Genomic DNA, 22,397 nt, shown 5'->3' with positions numbered 1-22,397 from the left:
GAGAGACCTCATATGTCAAGAGACAGGAGTGCAAGCCAGGTGTTCAAGTCCAATGAAGACATCAGAGTAGCTGGACCAGAAAGGGGTAACTCAAATGTCACCCATTTTCAGCATGCCTGCATTATAATGCTGGTCTCCAGGAAACAAGGCTATTAGAACCACAATGTGCTTCTTAGGTATTAGAGTGCAGGCTTTGCCCCAGACCGTGACTGAGATCTTAGCTGACAGGGGTGCTCTGGAACAGAATTGTGTTCCTGTTGCATGTAGCTGATGCAGCTATGTGTGATTCACCTGACTTCTGTAGGGTTTGACCCATCTCACAGGTGTAGGTTAGAGTTGATGAAGCTTAGTGCCATGTTGGCTCACCCTTGCAGAATGGGTAGATCTTGGCCATGCTGGGAAGATGGAATGATATTTTAAAGTGGAAAAGCAACTTAGAGACCTTGCAGAGGGGTGGTTTCTGGAGAGCGTGAGCGAGAACAGTAGGGAGCTAAGTTTGGCTGGACTGCAGGATGGGGAAGGAGGAACTATAAATACTTATTTCCCAAATATTTACTCAAATGTGCGTGCTCACTCAGTCATGTCCAACTCTTTGTGAAACCTTGGATTGTAGCCTGCCAGGTTCCGCTGTCCATGAGATTCTCCAGGCAAGAATACTGGAGTGGGTTGCCATTTCTTCCTCCAGGGGATCTTCCTGAATCAGGAGTCTAACTCTTGCCTGTTAGGTCTCCTTCATTGGCAGAAGGCTTCTTTACTACTAGTACTACCATTTGCTACTATAAACATCAAGATGCCCAAGATAACCTCCCCCACCAGAGGATGTAAGTGTCATGGCTAAAGATACCAACTGTGAAATCAAAGAGAGTTTGGTCCCACATTCATCACCTCCCAGCTGTTTGACCTTAAGAAAGTTACTCAATGTCTCTGAGCTACCATTTCCTCCCTTCCAACATGCAGATAAACCATTAGACCGAACTGCTAGTGTTTCCTAAGGGTGACATATGATAGTTTAGCACAGCACAGAGTCAGTCCTCAATAATCGTTGGCTGAATTAATTATCACCATGATTATTCTAATAAAGGTAGTTTTGTGGAAGGCATTGTGCAACACCGGGGAAGACCAATCTCTGGAGTTAAACCTGGGTTTGAATCCTGGCTCTGCCACCTGCCAGGAGTGTGACATTGGGAAAATCACTGCACCTCTCTGAGCCTCTGTTTTTTCATTTGTCAAAGAGGGGTAGCAACACCCATTTGGTAGGTCTGTTGGAAGAACAAATGTGATAATGTATGAAAAGTGCCTCCACTCCACATCTACTCAGAAAATATAAAATTCTTCAGACATCATTTTGGATGATATTACCTTCTACTCTGCTTTCTTCCTGAAAAAAAACACAAGGAATCTGGTGTGAGTCATATATCATGCATGGGCTATGATGACGAGTAAGTGGGTACTAAACCTGTGTTAAAAACAGCTTGAAAGATGATGAGTGCACAGACAGAGACAGACGCATAAACACACTCACCAACTGTTCTCTCGGAGGAACCCCTGACCGGTTTCCAGCCCTTTCCAAGGAGAACGTGTCTCTTTTGAGAAAACACTGTCACTACCCTGCTTAATTTTCTTCCCTTGGCTGCTATGTCTCTTGATTGCCTTTTGCTATAAAAACTAACAGGAGTTTGAAGGCATCCTGGAGACTTCAAGGAATTTCCTTGTCTGCATAAAAACGTCCACTTCCTCACCCATCAGATCTTTATTACTGCAAAACCGTTCAGACAGAACCACCATGAAGAAGTCCCCGAGCTCCATTTGACTAAGACATGTGCTCTATAATTACCATGGGGGAGGCATTTTGAAACCAAAATACCCTTCTATGAGGCCAATTGTCTCTGCCAGCTGAGGAGTGGGGAAGAAAGCAAGGTCTTGGGGTGAGAAGGCCTCTGGGTTTGGCTGTGAGGCTCAGAGGAAGCTGGAGGTGTTTAGAAGGCAGCACAATGCCCAGCCAAGCCTCCGCTCTCTGGTCACAACTGTGAATGCTAATACAAGCGTGATAAGCACGTGTGGACAAGCCCTGGGCTCAGTGCAAGAGAGACCTGGATCAGGAAGTTAAGAGACAGATGACACCATTTAAACGTTAAGTGAACTGAACAGATGGACAAGAGAAAAGAGTCCCGAATGTTTAAGAGCAGAATTCAGAGGTAGCTTAAGGAAGCTGAACCCAGGGATGCTAGCTCAAATCTGGTATGCCTCTCACCCCGGTGGGCAAATAGACTGCTCCTTGATGGGCTGGGTTTGCTCAGTCTCTCCCTAAGCAAACTTCCCAACCATTCTCCCTCTCCTGCCCCACCATCCACCAGCCCCCACCCCATTACCGACACCTTCTTCTCTGACGATAAAGCTGAGGCATCTGCTTCTATTTCTGCAGCCACGCACCAGCTGCTTGATTTTACTATCAGTTGCCTTTTCTTACATTTCTCCCTTAATCTACAATCAAGGGGCCTTGAGTTCAAAACTCTGGCTGCTGGGATAGGCCCTTCAGGGCCATGCCAGTCGTCTTTATGGATAGTAATCCACCACTTCAGTGTCCTCCCTGCCCTTGAGGACTGGGCAAGACAAACACCCAACCAACATCTGCAAGGGCGGGGCCCGCAGGGAAGCCCCAGGCAGTCTGGATCCACAGAGGACACTGGACAGAGCTCCCTGCACGGTCGCAATCTCAACACTGTCCGACCGGAAGGTGCTGCCCTGTCCAGTGAAATGAGCACAACTTCCGGCAACCAAGCCCTGACCCTGCAGTGAGCGCAGCTCAGTCCAGGAGGACACCCTCTGTCCAGGGGTCAGTGAACCACCTAAGTGCAGCCATCTTCATCTTACCAATGAAGGGAACAAGTCCTCAGAGGTTAAGTGGCTTTCCCAAGGCTCTGCTGCTCATAATTAGCCGAGTGGGAACTGAGAGACCCTATCCAGCCTCAAAGCCCGTGTCCTCTCCCCACCCCACTTTTTCGTAGTAAGACGTGTATCCTGGAGGCGATCGATCACCTCCAGAGTGAGCTGTCAGCCCTTCTCAATAAATCTGTCATTCTTATCCTCAAGTCCTTGGCACGTCACACATAGTGGGTGCTAGGGAACGTTACTTAACACAGAGTCCCCAAAACATGAAGAACTGAGTAACGAATGGCACAGATTATAAATGCAGTAAATACTACATGCTTCCTTCAGCATGCATTTTGTCACTTGACCCAGGCATACAAGGCACTAATCGAGAGTCTCTGGGTGGTTTTAACCAATGATGTGCCAGACCCCAAGTAGCTGACTTTATGACTTAGTTCTCAAGAAATAAAATGGCCCTACTATCTTCAGGATGACAGAAAACAGCTTCACTTCTTTCTAAAAGCGGGGCTAATAGTCATCATTATCTGAGATTACAGGTGAGGAAAAGGTTCAGACAGCTTGACTGACTTCCCCAAGGCCACACAGCCAAGAAGCAGCAGAGATGGGATTAAAAACAAGGTTTGTCAGACTCGTTAAACCGCATAACCCCACACTAGAGAGAGATCTTCCGAAGCTGAGCATAACACAGTCAAACCTTAATAACCTCACACTGAAGACAAATGAGTGAAAACGTGAAAGGAAAACAAAATGTCTTTACATTTGAGTGACCTGCTGAGTTCCCAAAGCACTGGGTTTTGTTTGTTTGGTTTGGTTTGGTTTCTACTTCTTTTATAGCAGGTTGAGTTGAAGCTGGGATACAGAAATGTAACAGAATCCGGGTGATCCCCCAAGAACCCTGAGATGGATTGTTTTTGTTGCTATGCATGCATGCTCAGTCGTGTCCAACTCTGTGTGACCCCACGGACTGCAGCCTGCCAGGCTCCTCTGCCCATAGGATTCTCCAGGGAAGTTTACTGGAGTGGGCAGCCATGCCCTCCTCCAGGGGATCTTCCCAACCCAGGGATTGAGCCCATGCCTTCTCAGTGATGCCCTGAAGTCAGTTTTAAGGGGAAGCAGGAGTTCAGAGAGAAACCTGTATATGACAAAAGGAGGTGACCTGCCACTCATCCCAGGTGAAGAGATTGGTGAAAGTGTGGAGGTAGATGAGCCTGGCCAGGTCAGACTTTGCTGTTACATGTGCTTCAGGAGGGGCGGCAAGCGTGTGTGTTGGGGCAGAATCCAGGGTTGATGGAGAGGAGTCAGACAGCATCTACTAGGCACCGGGCACCAGGATAGATACTGTCACATAAACGACAGCATTCAACCCTGGCAGTCATGCTATTGAGGTGCCACATCCCAGTGCACAAGAGATGAACCTGAAAGTCATGGTCAAACCAGCCCATCTGTTGAGGAGGTAGAACTGGGATTGGGACCCGGGCCTGGTTGGAAAGAGCACACTCATCCTCTGTACCACTCTGCCCTGCCTGAGTTCAGGCAACGGGTGCATTATGATGCCATTAACCCTGACAAGTGAAGACCTGGTGAAGGTGTGTGTGGTCTGTTATGGGGCTGGGAGTGAACACAGAGCACAGTCAACCCATGCCGGAGTCAGGAGGAGCCCACTGAACTCCAAACTAATTTAACTGGACTCTGAATACACCAGAGGAAAAATGACCTCTAAATGAATGCAGCCAGCTGCAAGGTCACAAAAGGCACCGCCTCCTTCCAGATCTGAGGCAGGGGAAGGCCCTTGAAACTGTGCTCATGACAGAGTCCTCCAGGTGACTTTACAGGGCCAGTGCCAATCACACAGCTCTTAGAACATGGCCACGCAGACCTCCGGGAGAGGAGAGGACGTCCGAGAGGGCGGCTGAGCAGGAGGCTGTGACACCTGGCGGAGGCTCCACTTTTAGCACAATGAGGTGGATAATTAAAGACTGACTCCAGGGAAGGACACAAGAAACGACAGAACCAAGGTCCCTCCTCGAAGTCCAGAGCCCCCAGTTCTGCATGACAGAGCAGATACACCTCCTAGTGCAATTATTTAAACAAGTATACATGCGTGCCCACAAACATGCGCACACAACCAGGCATGTCCACAACTATGCATGTCAGAGACATGTGTGTGTGCCCATGCATGCCCACAAATGTAAGCACACAGGACCACAGGCATGGGCACATGGAAACAAGCATGACCACAACCATACATGCCCACAAACACGGGTGCACGCACCACGCACTGCAAACATGCAAGCACGAGATTCAGAACCAACTGCACTCAAGTTTCATGTCCACAGACTCGCAATCTGTCCTTCTTTAAGTTCCATGCTGCAACGACCTGCACTGATTCTTCAGATATGCCTTCAATGTTTTTTCTTTGCAAGTTTGGACCACGAAGAATAGTAGAAGAATGCACTCACTTGTAGGGAGCATCCTTTTTTTTAACTGGAGGATAACTGCTTTACAATGTTGTGTTAGTTTCTGCTGTACAACAGTGTGAATCAGCCATAGGCAGACATATATCCCCTCCCTCGTGAGTCTCCCTCCCACGCACCCACCCCCCCCATCCTACCCCTCTAGGTCATCAGAGAGCACCGAATGTTAGGGAGGATCTTAAGTACTGAAATTCATCAGTGAAAGGGACCGATAAAAATCACAGCATCTGTGCAACTTACATTTTAGCAGGAGGATCAAATAAAGGAAGAAGGGACAAAGGAGTTATGTCCATGGTATGTGGGAAGGTAATGCAGAGAAGTTGTGGGGTTAAAGTGTTATTAAAGAAGGTGATAAGAATAGACTTGATGGAGGTGAGAAGTTTTGCTCTGCAAACATACTAGGGAAGAATGTTCCGGATAGAGGGAGATACCCCAAAGGCCCCGGGTTGGTGGCCAGAGCGGGAGCAGGGGATGGAGGGCAGTGCTGGAGGAACAGGCAGGTGTCCAGAGTGGCTGGAGCATCAGGAAGGGGCTTAGAGGCCATCACAGGGACTCAGGATGCCGTCCTGAGTGAAACAGGGAGTCGAGTCACTGGGAAGTTTTGAGCAGAGAAGTGACACTCCCTGACTTAGGTCCTAAAAGGACCCTCTGGCTGCCGTGCTGACAACAGAGGGAAGAGGGGACAGGGAGGAAGCAGAGCTTGGGAGAGCAGCGGAAGGCATCCAGAGAGGAAGGAGAGAGCCTTGTGGAGGGTCTGGGGTACCTGGTGAATGTAAGTCCAAGGCACTGCCCGAGGCATTAGAAGCACCAGGAATAACTCTGAGGTTCTTCTGTGTGTGGCTGCCTGTGATTCTCCAAGACAAGATGCCTGAGAAGTTACAACAGAAGACCTTCAGTGGCACCCCGAGGCCATGCAGAACCAGGTAGTCTTTTTAAAAATATAATTCACATGGATATTTTAAAATCAAACACAAATAGGACATGGTTTAAGTACATGAATCCTTGGCTTCAGAAGAACAACAGAGATGGTAGATAGTAACAAAAATGTATACACAGCCCTGTAGCTTCTTCTGTTGATGAAACAGTGTTACCTCTACAGAATCAAATATTGCAGTGGAAAAATTCTCTATTCATTCAAGACTTTTTCCAGAACAGAGGTGATTATTACACACACACACACACACACACACACATTTGAAGGGCTTCCCAGGCACAATGATAAAGAATCCGTCTGCCAGTGCAGGAGATGAAAAAGACTCGGGTTCAATCCTTGGGCCAGGAAGATCCTCTGGAGCAGGAAATGGCAACCCTCCTCCAGTCTTCTTGCCTGGGAAATCCCATGGACAGAGAAGCCTGGCAGGCTACAGTCCCTGGGGTTGCAAAGAGTCACACAGGACTGAGCAGACACACCACACACACACATGCCTGAAAGTCCAAGCACAAGCAGTAACACGCAAGAGATTCTGGCCCTCGCTCACCTTTCCAGCAGTCACAGCGGCCTTATTTCAGCTTCTGGATGAAGCTGCTCCTTCCAGGGCCTCATACCTGCCCTTTCTTCCTGCTTTCTTTCCTCCCACTTGTACTTGGCTATCATTTTTCACGTAACTTTCAAGTCTCCTTTTAAATGTTCCTTCCTCCATGAGATCCCTCCTGAGCCCTCACCTATTAATAAATGAAGCATCTCCTATCATACTTCTTACGGCCACCTGCACTTTACATCACAGCACACGTTTCATACCAAACTGGCTCCTTTAGAAAAGGGAGCTTAGATTCAATGACTGTCTTGCCCAGTGGACTAACGTTCTGTGAGAACAGGGACTGCTTTGTTTGGGTCATCACCCTGAAAACAGCACCCAGAACTGTGTCAACTACACAACTGACCCTCAATGAATACTGTTGTACTGTTCAATATAGAGAAGAGGAGGGTCAAAATATTTCAACCCAAATCATCCATTTGTCAACAAGCTTTTATTGGGCTTCACTGTGTGCCAGCCCTGAGTGGCAAGCCTGGGAACCAGGAGTGGATGGAACCTGGATGCCAAGACCTAGCACGTAATGAAGAGGTGGTTGGCACTAGTGGTGGGACAAAGGGAGGGCTGAAGGATGCTCATGCTCAGGCTAAACTATAATAAAGCCTCCTGAGATAGGTGATATCTTAGAAGGGACAAAGACAATGTGGGCAGGAGTCAGCAGGGAGAACACTGCAGCAGCTGTGGGGCAGGCACAAGGCCTGGATGCAACAGAACTTGCAAAACCCCGGCTAATTTCCAGTGCACAGGGTGGGTGGGAGGCAAGGAAGCTGCCAGAACCATGAGAGGACTTCCCTGGGGGTCCAGTGGTTGAGAGGCAACTTGCTAACGCAGGGGACATGAGTTTGATCCTCAGCCCGGGAAGATTTCACATGCCGTTAGCACTGTACTCACAGAGAGGGACAACGCACCTCTCCTCCAGCGAGGAGGCCATGCAGCAAGGAGCCCTCTTGCAGACTCCTGAGATTTTTGAGTTGCCTTTCAGATAGTCCAGGTAGCAGCCCTTGGTCACCCACCGTCCACTCTGCTTACACATCTACAGGTGCTGCTGGCTAGTCAGGACTGGACTCAGACACACCAGTTCTGGGAGAATCAAAGACTGGCAAAGAATTGGCATGACCTTAGCGACCCTGTGGTCCTGAGCCCAGCTGTGTCAACTCAAATGTTGTCCCATCAAATGTGACCCTCTGTTCTTTCATCTGCATAACAGTCCACATAATCATAACCCTGACTTCATTAGGTTGCTTGAAGAATTGAATGAGATAATAAATATGAAGCCTAAAAGAATTTCAGGCTCAGGGTTCAAAAAACATTAGCCAATGTGATGTTTACACATTTACTGATAGTTCCCAGTGGTTTTCAAACAGATGCAATGATACCCCCGTGTCCTGATGAACAGCCTCGGAGGGCACACCTCGAGAAATGTTGACCAAACCAACTCTACTTTTCCCTTTTATATTTCAGGTTTCCTTGAAGATTCATCCTGAGGAAAGGAAGTCAAAAGCTTTTCACAAACGTTTGAAGGTTTATGATCGAATACATCATCACCTTTTCATCAAATATGTAGTTTTCCAAGATTCTCAACCATCTGAATCCCATCTTCTTTAGGAGAACATTTGTGATGGTCAAAGCAGCCTGGCCCACTGAAGACAGGTCCACTAGAAAACATTTCCTGACATCAAGCACTTAAAATATGTCTTCCTTTCACTCCCACGGTCTTAGTTCTGGTCTCAGTTGAAGAAACTATTGATGAATCTCTTTCATGTTCCTGGAAGATTATTAGTGATCCTGAAATGGTGATCACAATCCTGAATCCTCCCCAGTTCATTTAATTACTCCTTGTTGGGCATAGCTGGGGCATCATTTTTAAGCTTAGAGAACTTGGGCTTGTCAACACGCTGCCAGGTGTCCTGGACGTGAGACACTGAGAGGCATTCAAAGTCCCTGAGACGTGGCCGCAGCCTAGAAGAGGGAGTGATGCCCAGCCTCCCTCTGGCACCAGGACTGGACAATGCAAGCCAAGACGTCTGAGTTGGGCAAGTCTTTCCCAAGCTCACTCTGGACTAATGCCACTTGCGAAGTTACCGCCAACAAAACGAATGGTGTCTGTGAGTTTCCTCAATTCTTCAGTCCCCGGGAAGATGTGTGGATGTAGAGGTCCAGGATACGGGCTTTGGAAGGGAAGCCATGTGGCTTCTGAGAAAGCGTGTGGGGTTGGAAGTGAGACAGACTTGGAATGGAAGCTGTAGTAGTCTACATGGCTTCAGTCATTTTGTTTTACTGTTTGTCAAAGGCGGTTTGCTCATGTGTAAAATGGGAAAGATAATGTCTGCTTCTCCAGGATAATTAAATGAAATGATGGAGATAAAATGCCTAGCTCAGTTCCCAGGATACTGCAAGGACTAAGCTCGGGCCAATTCATTTCTTTGTTTCTTTTCCTGTTTGCTTACTTCCCCACCATTTGCATAGGTCGGGCCACCCATTTCCTATTTGATATCTGCATGATGAGAGGAAGCATAAATGGGGGGGTGAAGGGATGGATATGTGGAGAGATGAACGGTCAAATCTCGAGAGAGGTGATTCTGTGGCCCCTTCTGCAGGCTGAGATAAGGAGTGTGGAGTCAGCGATGCAAAGCACGCACAAGAATATATGAGCTCCGCAGCAAGCTGGAGGCGGGCTTAAATCCTGGGCTGACACCAGCAGTAGGGCTCCTTCAGGCAAATTGTGTAATAACCATAATGATGATAAGGATAAATAATAATTGGATAGCTCAAAATCATCGAACACAACACACACACATGTAGTTTTTTGTTCACAAAACCCACAGGAGGTAGATACTACCATTATCTGGCTTTCAGATGTGGAGAGATGAAGTCATGTGTCCAGGACCATACTGCCCTGGGGGTTTGGGATCAGGACCCAGAATCAGATGCTCTGACACCAGAGCCCAAACATCAGCCACTGAGCAAGCCCCTTTGAATTTTCCTTGTGTGCTCATCTAAGGAGTGTCCTCAGTCATACGGTATCTCAAAAATGCAAACTAAAAATCCAGTTTGACATTCTTAATACAAATAGAGGGCAATAAATGTCACCCCGGATCCTTCACCAACATCAGCATTCATATTGCTTATTCTTCAAAAGAAGGCTTTGGGACAAAATGGAAAAAAGTAATGTACCATCCTCCCCCCACCCCCAGTTAATTCCAACTTTGGACAGTTTTGCAAATCTACCCCTGTGATGGATGGACAATGGCATGAAGGAAAAAGCAACCTCCAAGAGATGTTCTTTGGAACATTAGTATCACACAGCCCATTCCACATGTGCACGCACACACACATAAATACACATGAGTGTGTGCACACATCTGTGATATCATGAGTAGAGAAATACTGTTGCAAGGAACATCCCAAGAGAGGACTCTGGCAGGAGACCATGGAGGGATTAATGTTCCACGGAAGACACAGGATTTTTTGGTTATGAGAGAAGAGTTATTGACTAGGAATCAGGAAATCTGAGATCCTGGGAAGACTTTTCCACTCTGCAGCTGTCTGTTACAAAGCAAAGCATCATTTCTCTGTACCCAGTTTCCTCATTCATATATGAGGCAAACTTGAAAGAGCTGATGGGAGAGCATCCCAGGCAATAGGAACAGACAGCACAAAGGCTCTAAGGGAGGGCCATGTCCAGTATAATCAAGAAACTACAGAGAGACTATTGCAGCCGGAGGTAAGCAAAAGAGGGAACGAGTAAACCAGCCATATGGACTTTGGCTTCATTCATAGCCAACTGGAGAACAGCGAGTTGGAACAGAGAAGCACCACTGTCTGACTCAGACTTTGCAAGGACCGTGTGGCTTCTGCATTGTGATGAAACTAGACATGGGCATGGATCAGTAGGATCAGCTGGGGAGATTATGGTGCAATCCAGATGGAACTTGATGGTGGCTAGAACCAGAGAGCTTTAGCAGTAGAGGTGAGAAATGTTATGTTCTGCATAACCTTGGACGATAAAGCCAGTAGGATTTCTGGATAAAGTGGACATGAGGTGGGAGGTAGAGAGAAGTCATGAGTTGCTCTAAGATGTTGACTTCAACAACAAGAAGGATGGAGGTGCCATGAACTGAGATGGGGTTGTTTGTTGGAAGAGGTTTGGGAGGGCAGGAGATCAGGTTTGCTGTTTGGATAGATGAAGTTTAAGACGCCTTAAGACAGCAAGATGACGATGGATGGAGGACACCTACTGGGCAAGTGTGACACTGAGAAGAGAGGAGACACTGGTGACCTAATAGGGAAGTCAGTAGCTTATAGGCGGGCTTTCCAGGTGGCTTCCTCAGAGAAGGCAATGGCACCCCACTCCAGTACTCTTGCCTAGAAAATCCCATGGACAGAGGAGCCTGGTAGGCTGCAATCCATGGTGTCGCAAAGAGTCAGACACGACTGAGCGACTTCACACTTTTACTTTCCAGGTGGCCATAGTGGTAAAGAACCTACCTGCCAACGCAGGAGACGTAAGAGATGTGGGCTTGATCCTTAGGTCCGGAAGATCCCCTGGAGGAGGGCATGGCAACCCACTCCAGTATTCCTGCCTGGAGGATTCCATGAGGGGCCTGGAGGGCTACTGCAGAGTCGGACACAACTGAAGTGACTTAGCACAACACAGCTTATAGGTGGTATTTAAATCCACTGGACCAGGTGACCCAGGGAGTGAATGTAGGAAGGCACTGCCAAACTGATTGGTGAAAACCTGGGCTACTGAAAGAGATGTATTTTGGTAATAGATAATAAATATCAAGCACCGTGCACAGACTTCTGCTATTTATTCCTTGTATTCGGTAAGTACAGCTCAGTCTATGAACACGGGGCCCCTCTTGGGCCCGAGGTATCCATTCATCTTCTCTCCTTCCCTCTTCCTCCCCTGTCTCTAAACACTGGAGTCTAAAGATTTATTTCAGTTGGGGTAGACAGAGACAGGAAGAAATCCCATTTTGGCATGCACGCCTATGCTTAATCCTTATTGCTCAATCTATTTTCTCAATACCCTGCCCTAAGAGAGTATTAGGAACTTTCCCAGCTATAAATAAAGGACACCGGCTCCATTTCATTACTGTTTCTTATGGGTCTAGAGCTCACTAAGTCATCTGCAGACAGAAATCAGGGGTGGGATCTGAGCTTTATACAGGCCTCAGAAGCTACCAGTCAATAGGATTTGGAATGCAAAGAGAAACTTCCTTGTCACAAGGCTCAGTAAACATCCCCTTTGTCATCATGACTGGACTCAGGTAAGTAACCTCACCCAATGACTAGGATTCAAATGTATGAGTGTCAACTATCTGTCAGGCAGTGCTTGCATTCTCCATGCTTCAGCCAAAGGATGTTTTAACCCAAATTTGATCCTCTCTTAAAACATGCCATACTCTCCCCTCCTATACCATCCTTGGGGCTTCCCTGGTGGCTCAGATGGTAAAGAATCCACCTGCAATGTAAGAGACCCATATTAGCTCCCTGGGTTGGGAAGATCCCCTGGAGAAGGGAACGGCAACCCACTCTACAATTCCTGCCTGGACAGTTTCACAGACAGAGCAACGTGGCGGGCTACAGTCCATGGGGTTGCAGAGCCAGACACGACTAAGCAACTATCACTTATGCTTTTTTTTTTCATGCTATCCCTAGAGGAGAAAGTTCAAACACCTTGGTCTGTATTTCCAGACCTGCCCCTCCAGCCAGGAGCCTTCTCTGTGTATCTTCCTCAACCTCAGCAGCATCAGCTCAGACAGGCCATCAAGTGATGGGTGACTGTGCTCATCAGCCCATCAGCCCGATTTTGGCTTGATTACATTGAACAGCAAACCTGCTTTACCATGTCAGCTTTAGGTGGTAGCTCTCCCCAGCACCTGGTGCAGTTTCCCTCTACGGGACCAGTTCACACCCAGATTTGCAGACCATGCGCCCACCACACATACATACAAGCAGCTCCGACAAAGGTTCTGTCTGTTTCACTAGGGGCCATCTGCACCACAGTTGCCTGGGAGGGACGCCACACATTTCTTCTTGAGAAGGATGACAACAGAGAAAGCTTTAATGGGTAGAAAAGGGGGATGGCATCATGCACCCGGTAACGTACGTATGACTGATGCAGGGCACCCAAAACTGGCGCTCTGTGACGACCTGGGGGTGGGGTGGGGAAGGCAGTGGGAGGGGGCTCAGTATGGAGGTGATACCTGTATGCCTAAGGCCAGTTCATGCTAACGTATGGTAAAAACCATCACAATATTATAAAGCATATCCTCCTATTTAAATAAATAAAATAGGACAACTAGCACATTCTTCAACTGAGGTTCAGCCCAATAAATATTAATCATATAAAACTCAAAAAGAAAAAAGGGGGGGGCAAGAGATCATCTCTGAGGATTCCATTCACTGAAAGATCTTTTGTCAAGGAAGTGTGAATAGATTTGGGTAAGAAAATGCCTCTGGGGCCTGCTAGTCATTGGCCAAGAGGATCTAATTTCCAGTACATTATCCTCTGATTGTTCAAGGTAAACAGACAGTGTCAGGCAGCCAGGAAAGGAAGTCTGAGTGAGAGTTCCCCCTAAAAGCTGTGCTCTGAAGTTGCGTTGTTTGCGGAAGTGGGAGTATTTAAAGAAGTGGTAGTGGGGAGTGTTGGTCAGAACATCTGAGCACCTCTGTCTGCTCCAAGTGGAACAAAACAAGCCCAGCGGGGCAGAAAGCACGTGTGGACTCTGGGGTGCAGGCCACCCCAGGAGAAGCCCTTCACCTGGCCACTTGCACCGAGTGCAAAACTGAACCAGACCTGGAACTCCTGTCAGTCTGTGCTTCCTCTGTGATTGTGGATAACACTGCATCCTTGCAGAACTGAGGGCTTATGTGAGGCTCTTTGTAATGGGCTTCCCTGGTGGCTTGGTGGTGAAAGAATCTGCCCTCAATGCAGGAGACCCAGGGTCAATCCCTGGGTTGGATTTTACAGTTTTCAACCCCAAATACATTGTGGTTGACTCTAGTGGGATGAGACAAAAAAGTTTCATGCAGTGGAACCAAAGAGACTTTTCTCAAAGAGAATAGAGAATGTCCCCCTTTCTTGGAACACACAGCATGCTGATGAAAGTTAAGTTCTATCTGTATTTAGAAGGAGCTGCAAAGGACCAGCCTTGCAAGGGTGTCTTTTCATTTTCCCAAAGTTCCCAAACAGTAACTTCAGGGACCTGAGTGTCAGTTGCTGGGACATGTGGAGCCACCCAGACACCAGCTACATGGGAGATTGTTACATCCCTACCGTTCACAAATGCTCCTCAACAGAAGGTGGAGATTTGCCTGATGCCATGAAGACTCTTAATCGGAGTTTAATTCCTCAAAGCTTTGCAAATGCCTTCTGCAGAAGTCTAAGAGGAGATGGAACAGGGATCTGGGGGCAAGTGGGGATGGTTAGGCTGAAGATCATGCCCTCCCTCACCTCACTGGATGATAAAAGTGCTTGGTCAATTTACATTCCCATCAACAGGGAGAGTGAAAGTCGCTCAGTCATGTCCAACTCTTTGTGACCTCATGGACTATACAGTCCATGGAATTCTCCAGGCCAGAATACTAGAGCGGGTAGCCTTTCCCTTCGCCAGGGGATCTTCCCAACCCAGAAATTGAACCCAGGTTTCCTGCATTGCAGGTGGATTCTTTACCAACCAAGCTATCAGGGAAGCCAACAGCACACCCTGTCCAGTAGAATCTAGAAAAATGGTACAGATAAACCTATTTGCAGGGCAGGAATAGAGATGCAGACATAGAGAACAGGCCCGTGGATGTGGGAAGTGGAGGAGGGTGGGGTGACTTGGGAGAATAAGATTGGCACATATACACTACCATGTGTGAAATTGATAGCCAGTGGGCAGCTGTTGTATAAAATAGGGAGCTCGGCTCACTGCTCTGTGATGACCAAGGTGGGTGGGGATGGGGGTTGGGGGTGAGAGGCTCAAGAGGGAGGGGATATATATGTCTACCCAGAGCTGATTCACTTACTAGTACAGAAGAAACCAACACAACATTGTAAAGCAATTATACTCTAATTTTTTTTTAAGGTGCTTGGTCAAAGAGTATGCATCTTCATCAACATCACCGGAGACTTGGAACCAAGGCAGGCCTCCCTGGCGGCGCAGCTGGTAAAGAATCCGCCTGCACTGCAGGAGACCTGGGTTCGATCCCTGGGTTGGGAAGATCCCCTGAAGATGGGAAAGGCTACCCACTCCAGTACTCTGGCCTGGAGAATTCCATGGACTGTATAGTCCACGGGGTTGCAAACAGTCAGACACGATTGAGCGACTTTCACTTCACTTTCACTAGAACCAAGACACATGGGGAAAGTTCTTCATTTTCAGGGTGTACTGTTTATATTATTAAGAGTGAAGTGCTTCCTAGTTATTCAAGAACAAAAATGTCGCGGTAACTTCTGAATAATGAAATGCATTTTAATATGTAAAAAAAGAAGCAAAACATCCAAAAATAGAGCACTGGTTAAATAAATTATGATGGAGTTATATGACAGAATTCTTTGCAGCTGTTAATCATGTTGTAAAGGGACATACAGGTGATGAAAAATGTTCACCACGTGGAAAGAGAGAAAATAGAGAACAAATTAATATCGCACTTTTTTTTTTTTTTTGGCCAAGTGCACAGCATGTGGGATCTTAGTCCCCTGACCAGGGATCGAACATGTAGCCCCTGCAGTAGAAGCATGGAGTCCTAACCACAGGACCACCAGGAAAGTCCAATATTTTACATTTTTGTAAAGGAAAACACATGTGCGTATGAAATAATGTTTGCCCAGTGAAAAAGGAGAGGAAGAGGGATGGAGTTCTGATTACAAAAGTGATGATATGTATCATGAAAAGTAAGAAAAAGTACAAGGATGAAAAGGTCACCATAATTCTTTCAATAGGCAAAACTGCTTTATATGTATGTGTGTGTGTGTGTGTGTGCCATTAAAAGTTTAAAATGAGAAAATGACGAAGTACATTTACAGTTGCTTTTGAGCAACATTTGACAACTGATGGGAACAAAAACAGAGCAGCTAAGAAGCTCGCTGTCTTACGTCTACTCCTCCAACCCAAGGTGCACTCAAAGACCCTTCCAGGAAAGAAACATGCTGTAGTTCAGTGGCCCTCTAGTGACGACAGTATTTCGCCAGCCGCCCGACCAGGTCAGCTCCAGCCCTGGCACGAACCAGCTGAGGACCGTCTGGTGCAGATTTCAGTTGTGGCCAATGAGAGAGAAAGGCTAGGATGGGCCTAGCCCACCTTACCAGCACTGCCAAGCCTGGTTCTCCCTACTAGATGCTTTACAAACATCACTCAAGACTTCTTGTGTATGTGTGTGTGTGTGGTTATTTATTTTTAATTGTGTTGTGTTGTGCCATATATCAATATGAATGTGTATTGTGTATTGTGTTGGTTTTGCCATACATCAACGTGAATCAGCCATAGGCATACATAAGATACTGCCAAACTAGAAACTGAGGCCAGAGAGTCAGTGATGAGCCCACGGGTTCCCGTCTCGTAACAGAAGATGAGGAAGCAGAACTGAGATCTCTGACTCTTAGACCAGATCTGTGTCTCTGCTTTTTCCTCCATACCAGGTTCATGACCACGTGCCCTTTCGCTCCCCTTGAGAGGCTTGAGTGAGCACCGTAGCGAGCACAGAACTGAAGGGGCCTGCACCGCCCACCGGCTTTCTGGTCCACCTTTACTCCTCCAGGAGGTTATCAGGCCCTGTGGGTGGCTCTGAGCTCACAGAGATGTTTCAACCTCTGCAGGCCAACTCTTAGCCCCCTGGAAGAGTCTTTTCTCTACAGATCTGCCGAGCGTATCCTCAGCCAGGGGTTAAGAGGATAAAAGGCTTAGAGCCGTAGGCTTATGAAGTCACAGATTCAAAGTGGGGAAAAAATGGGGGAAAAAAGTGGGACAGGGTAATTGTTAACAGGAATGTGGATTTGCTAGAAAAGTAATCCGGACGGTCCAGCTGCATAAGCCCGTGGGTGTCTGATGTCTGTTCCCTCTCCATAGGAATAATTTTTTTTTAATGCCATTTCATGGGGAAAGAGAGATCAAATTTTTATTAAAATAATATCATGGAATTTCACAGAAAGAAAGACACTTAAAGATCACTGAGTCTATCTACTCTCCCTTGTGCTAGATGGAACCATTGGCAGCAAGTGATAAAAGTCCCAAATCAAACCATGTGTAATCCCTCCTCCCTTTCTAAAGGTGGGAAGGACTGAAAAGAATGGCAACAAATTTTAATAAGAAAAGTGAAGAGAAGGATTGTTTCTGGCAGAATCAGACAAATCAATTCATTGATCTCTGGCAAGCAAAGATAATTGTATTTCTGAGTCTATTAAGGCACATCAGGGCTAGTTAGCTAATTTCACAGGGAGCTTAGCTGTCACTGGGCATCAGGGTACAATGGGAAATGTCAGGGCAACAACACAAGATGGCATTTTCTTTCAGGAGCCACTTGACTTAGGAGTGAACCGTTTTCACTTCAGGAGAGATGAGGCAAGTGAGTTTTTTCAGAGGGGATTTCAACCCTAATATTTCTACGATATTTGGGCTTACACATCAGGTCTTGATTATGGGTCCTTTTTGTGCAACTCTTCTGTGGGCAGGACAAAATTTACATGTAAAATCATCTAAAACTTCTGGGCAGAAAAATCTTCTAAATGACGTTGTAAAGAAGGAATGGAGGAAAGACAGGAAATGAAGCTTAATATCAAGCAATGAAAACCTTCACACACATTACAGGCATGTGCAAGAGAGTGGATGACAGAATAAAACATAAAAGATACTCTTTAGAAGCAGGGGGAAAGAGGATTCACAAAAACTGGGCTGAACAGAGTAGGTGAATATCAATCAACACACAGAAGTAGTTTGGAGAGGAGGTTATATTTGAGCTGGAGCTTGCAGAGGGTAGAACTGTCAACGCAGCTATTAATATTAGGGGCAGGAGGGTCTGAGCGCAAACAATAATATAGCAGAAGTTTAAGATCAAACCACTGAGAGTCTGAGCACTGGGCTGAGAGTGAGAACAGAAGGAAGCTGGGGGGGTTTTTAAACAGGGAAGCAAGATGGTAACATCAACCCATTGGGGTAATAACTCCACTATCCATTCTGAAGATCAGCCCTGGGATTTCTTTGGAAGGAATGATGCTGAAGCTGAAACTCCAGTACTTTGGCCACCTCATGCAAAGAGTTGACTCATTGGAAAAGACTCTGATGCTGGGAGGGATGGGGGGCGGGCAGGAGGAGAAGGGCACGACAGAGGATGGCATCACCGACTCGATGGACGTGAGTCTGAGTGAACTTCGGGAGTTGGTGATGGACAGGGAGGCCTAGCGTGCTGCGATTCATGGGGTCACAAAGAGTCGGGCACGACTGAGCGACTGAACTGAACCGAACTTAACTGAACAGTGTGACGGACAGACTGGAAGCCAGGATTCACAGGTAGAAGGGACTATTTGGATAGCTTCTACTCGATACCAGTTTCCCTGTTAGCTGCTTGCTCCGCATGTATTAACTAAAGCAGTTAGCACCCTACCTGATCAGATTACCCCACGAGATGGACTTTGTCATCACCATTTTAGAATGATAGCTGGTTCATGTTGTCAGAGCCTATACGTGGCAGAGCCTGACTTCAAAGCCAGGTCTGACACACAGCCAGGCTCCCCAGTGCCTCCCCATCCTGCCTTTTTATCAGGATGAGCCTCACCACCAAGCACAGAGGTGACCACTCATGAAGCTTTTGACTGGTCTCAGGAGATGCTTTTCCTTTGAGAATTCACCTTAGCCCTTAGCCCTAAATCCTTGAGCTCACCTCCGTGTAGACTTGAGATAAATCAAGTTGATTGTTCAACATCACCAAAAAGCAGTATACATTCTGGAACTAGAAAAACCTAATGATAAACATAAAAGTGCTGTAAGCAAGTAACTCCCCAATCAGGACAAATCCCCGGTCAGTATTCTCAGTTCTGTAGCCATGTGATTTCCACAGAGCATCTCATACAACACAGCATCTCACAGCAAACCAAGAGTGGGGGAGGTGGCTGGGACCTCCCTGGTGCTCCAGTGGCTAAGACCCCACGCTCCCAAGGCAGGGGGCCTGGGTCTGATCGCTGGTCAGGGAACCAGATCCCACACGCCACTACTAAAGATCCTACTTGTTCTAAGACCTAGTGCAACCAAATAATTTTTTCTTTTTTTAAAGAAGAGCGTTGTCTATCTTGGCAGACAGGGTAAATGAACTGGCATATCTGGATAGAGGCTCAAGAAGCCTCTCATTAGCTGGACAAACCAAGTGGAACACAGATTACCACAGTCAAATACAGTTCAAAGAAGGACACGTTCCTTCTTCTCCAAGCCCCAGCTCTATTCCCTACCATCCAAGGACAGCATGGAGCACACATTCCCCAAGCCCACTTTCTCTCTCTTTGATGACATCAGGAGATCATCCGCCACCTTTCACCCAGGCCCCCACTGCGCCCACGAGGTCTGGACAGCAGGCATCACATCCCCATGGAGTGCCTGCTAGGAAAGTAATTACATTTCACATACACAGGGTGCCTGGGAGGTTCAGAGCAGAAAAGTCCTTAGCCCTTGAGCTCCAGGGGTCATGCCTATCAGGAACTCCCCTGGCAGAGACAGAATCCTGGCTAGCATCAAGCCCAGCCTGTCTGCAGCTCCCTGCTCACAGAATCCAGGGGGGCTGGGGACCATTTACATCAAGGTCTTCCCGGAGATGGGATCTTAGTGAGGTGAAGCGAAGTTGCTCAGTTGTGTCTGACTCTTTTCGACCCCATGGACTGTAGCCTACCAGGCTCCTCCATCCATGGGATTTTCCAGGCAAGAGTACTGGAGTGGGTTGCCATTTCCCTCTCCAGGAGATCTTCCCCACCCAGGGATCGAACCCAAGTCTCCTGCATTATAGACAGATGCTTTACTGTCTGAGCCACCAGGGATGGGATCTTAGGGACCTTAAAACTCCTGCCATCCCCTCCTGAGAAGTCTAACAGACTTCATCCAGAAGTTTCCCTGGCCTGTTTCTGAATGTAGCTAAACTGAAACCCACTCTTAAGCAACTCTGATCATACAATTATGCCCCCATCCACACTAAAGTGTGCCTAGATTTCCACACTCCTTGACTCCATGAAATAGAAGTATTAAGAGATGAAAGAGAGCTGTGAGAGTCTTCCTTGCTCTGGGAGATGACATGGACCAGTGGTCTCCAAGCTTCAGGATTTGTATATTTACCCATAAAAATATTTTCAGGCATGCAGCCCCAATATATGTGTGTTTATTTATATCATATGCATGTATAGTTCTACTCATAAATGGTATGTGTTATAAAGATATTTAAAAGATAAGAAATATGATAATTGATGGTTTAAAAACAATTATTTTATGTGTTAATGGAACACATAACTTTTTGTAACATACACAATACTCAAAATATATATAGCATATATAACACAGCTATACAATGGTAAGTATACATACGGTGATATGCAATTATAAAAAGTATATGTATTATATATTAAAATATACATATAAAAAAAGTAGAATAGTGATTCAAAGTTGGGTTTTAACTCGGCCAATTCAATATTAGATTTTGTCAGTGAACACGGCTAAATAAGATGGCTCCCCAAACCATGTGGATATGGCAAGAGGAGTACCACAGGCTTACTGGATAACTCGTGATTTCCGTATTCATTTTCAGCCAGTTTTACCTCCTGCACAGAGCTCTCTTTGTGCCCTGGATGTGCCACTTTGAACTGTCTTGCTAACAATAATGATTTCACACAAGCCTCGGTCAATATCTGAAGGTCAATAGACAGCTCAGAGGAGGTGCATTATTAATAATTAGGGTTACAAATCCATATGTGAGTTCACATGCCTCAGTCTACCAAGTGCTGGCTCTGAGGAACTGGTCACTCCTTGTCAGTATGGGATTCAAATGCCAAAGTCAGAGTACAGCCTCAAAAAGTGAACCCAGCTGTATTTTAATTGTGTGTTGTTAAAAGACATTGTAAATTCAGTTTCTGAGCGATCTGGGTACAGGTGTATGATATGTGGTTTGGTGAGCTGGCCTCTACAAATATTGATCCTACAGACACCTTTTTATCAGAGTCACACAGGCAAGCTTCATTTGCAATCAATTCACCTTCCTTAAGTGCTGACTGACAGATGTAATGGGAATAGCAAGTAGGTAGATGTGCAGGAGGAAGAGAGAAATTAGCACTTGCTGGTCTTTGTCAACTTATGGCTCATTTTCAAGTGCACTAAAAGTCTGGGTTTTCCACTTGGCAAGAAAAAAAAAAAATCATACAAATTCTTCTCGTGAATCCAAAATTCCCTCTGACGTCTCCTCACCACCGTCATCTCCTGCCAGAGGAAAACCAAAACAAGAGAAAGCAACAAACAGCAATATAAAGAGGTACGGTTCGTGAGAGCATACTCACCCTCTCTGAAACAGATCCACATTGTAAAATTTATGTAGCTCTACAGAAAACTCAACCGTTCCTTGTACTTCCGACATGATCTTCTTGGTTCATTACCTAAGAAACAAGAGGGAAATGAAGAGCTTGGGGTCTCATCAGCCAAACACAGCCAGACTGGGCTTCTACAACTGGACCCCAAGCAGCGCAGATGCAGACGGACAAGAGCATCTGGCCGATGGACCATAATGTGTCCACTGGATGCCACCACTCAGGGGAGTGTCTTTCAGAAGAAAGACACAGAGAGAGGATATGACTTACATGATGCCAAACAGCTCACGCTTCCAAGAGCTAGGACTCAGACCCAGATACCCTAGTTTCCAAAGCTGGGCCAGCCCCCTGCCCTTCCTTACCTGTCAGCGCCTGGAGGCACTGCCATCTGGCTATGAGCACGCGCATAATGACCCACCGTGCAACAATCCCTGCTCTACTTGTGTGACCTTGAGCAGGTCACTGAACTTCGCCCAACCTCAGTTTCCTCATCTGTAATGGAAGGACCGGTAACAGCACAGAAGTCTCACAGATGATGGGGAGATTAAATAAATCTGCCCCTTCACACGGTTCCTTGTTGTTGTTCAGTGCCTAAGTCATGTCTCACTCTTTGCCACCCCAGGGACTGCAGCACACACCAGGCTCCCCAGTCCTTCATTCCCCCCTGGAGTTTGCTCAAACTCACGTCCATTGAGTCAGTGACGCTATCTAACCCTCTCATCCTCTGCCGCCCCCTTCTCCTCCTGCCCTTAATCTTTCCCAGCATCAGGGTGTTTTCCAATGAGTTGCCTCTTCCCATCCAAAGTATTAGAGTTTCAGCTTCAGCATCAGTCCTTCCAAGCAATACTCAGAGTTGATTTCCTTTAGGATTAACTGGTTTGATCTCCTTGCAGTCCAAGGGAGAGTCCCAGAAGAATGCTGGGATAAAAGTTCTTGCCCCATATGGCAGATAAGGAAAGAGATCAG

General features: G+C 46.7%; 1 protein-coding gene across 1 annotated transcript in view; it reads right to left on the bottom strand.

Moving 5' to 3' along the window:
* Positions 1 to 21,481, bottom strand: part of FAM135B (family with sequence similarity 135 member B) — a 155,798-nt gene extending 134,317 nt beyond the window's left edge. Inside the window, exon 1 of the mRNA XM_052651827.1 lies at positions 21,405 to 21,481. Within this exon, the coding sequence (XP_052507787.1) occupies positions 21,405 to 21,481 (77 nt within the window). The remainder of the gene's footprint in view (positions 1 to 21,404) is intronic.
* Positions 21,482 to 22,397: the final 916 nt, after the last annotated feature.

Source organism: Budorcas taxicolor, chromosome 14, assembly GCF_023091745.1.
Source record: "Budorcas taxicolor isolate Tak-1 chromosome 14, Takin1.1, whole genome shotgun sequence".
In the NCBI taxonomy this organism is placed as follows: domain Eukaryota; kingdom Metazoa; phylum Chordata; class Mammalia; order Artiodactyla; family Bovidae; genus Budorcas; species Budorcas taxicolor.
Note: the sequence above shows the minus strand (reverse complement) of the source record. Positions and strands in the feature narration are given on the sequence as shown.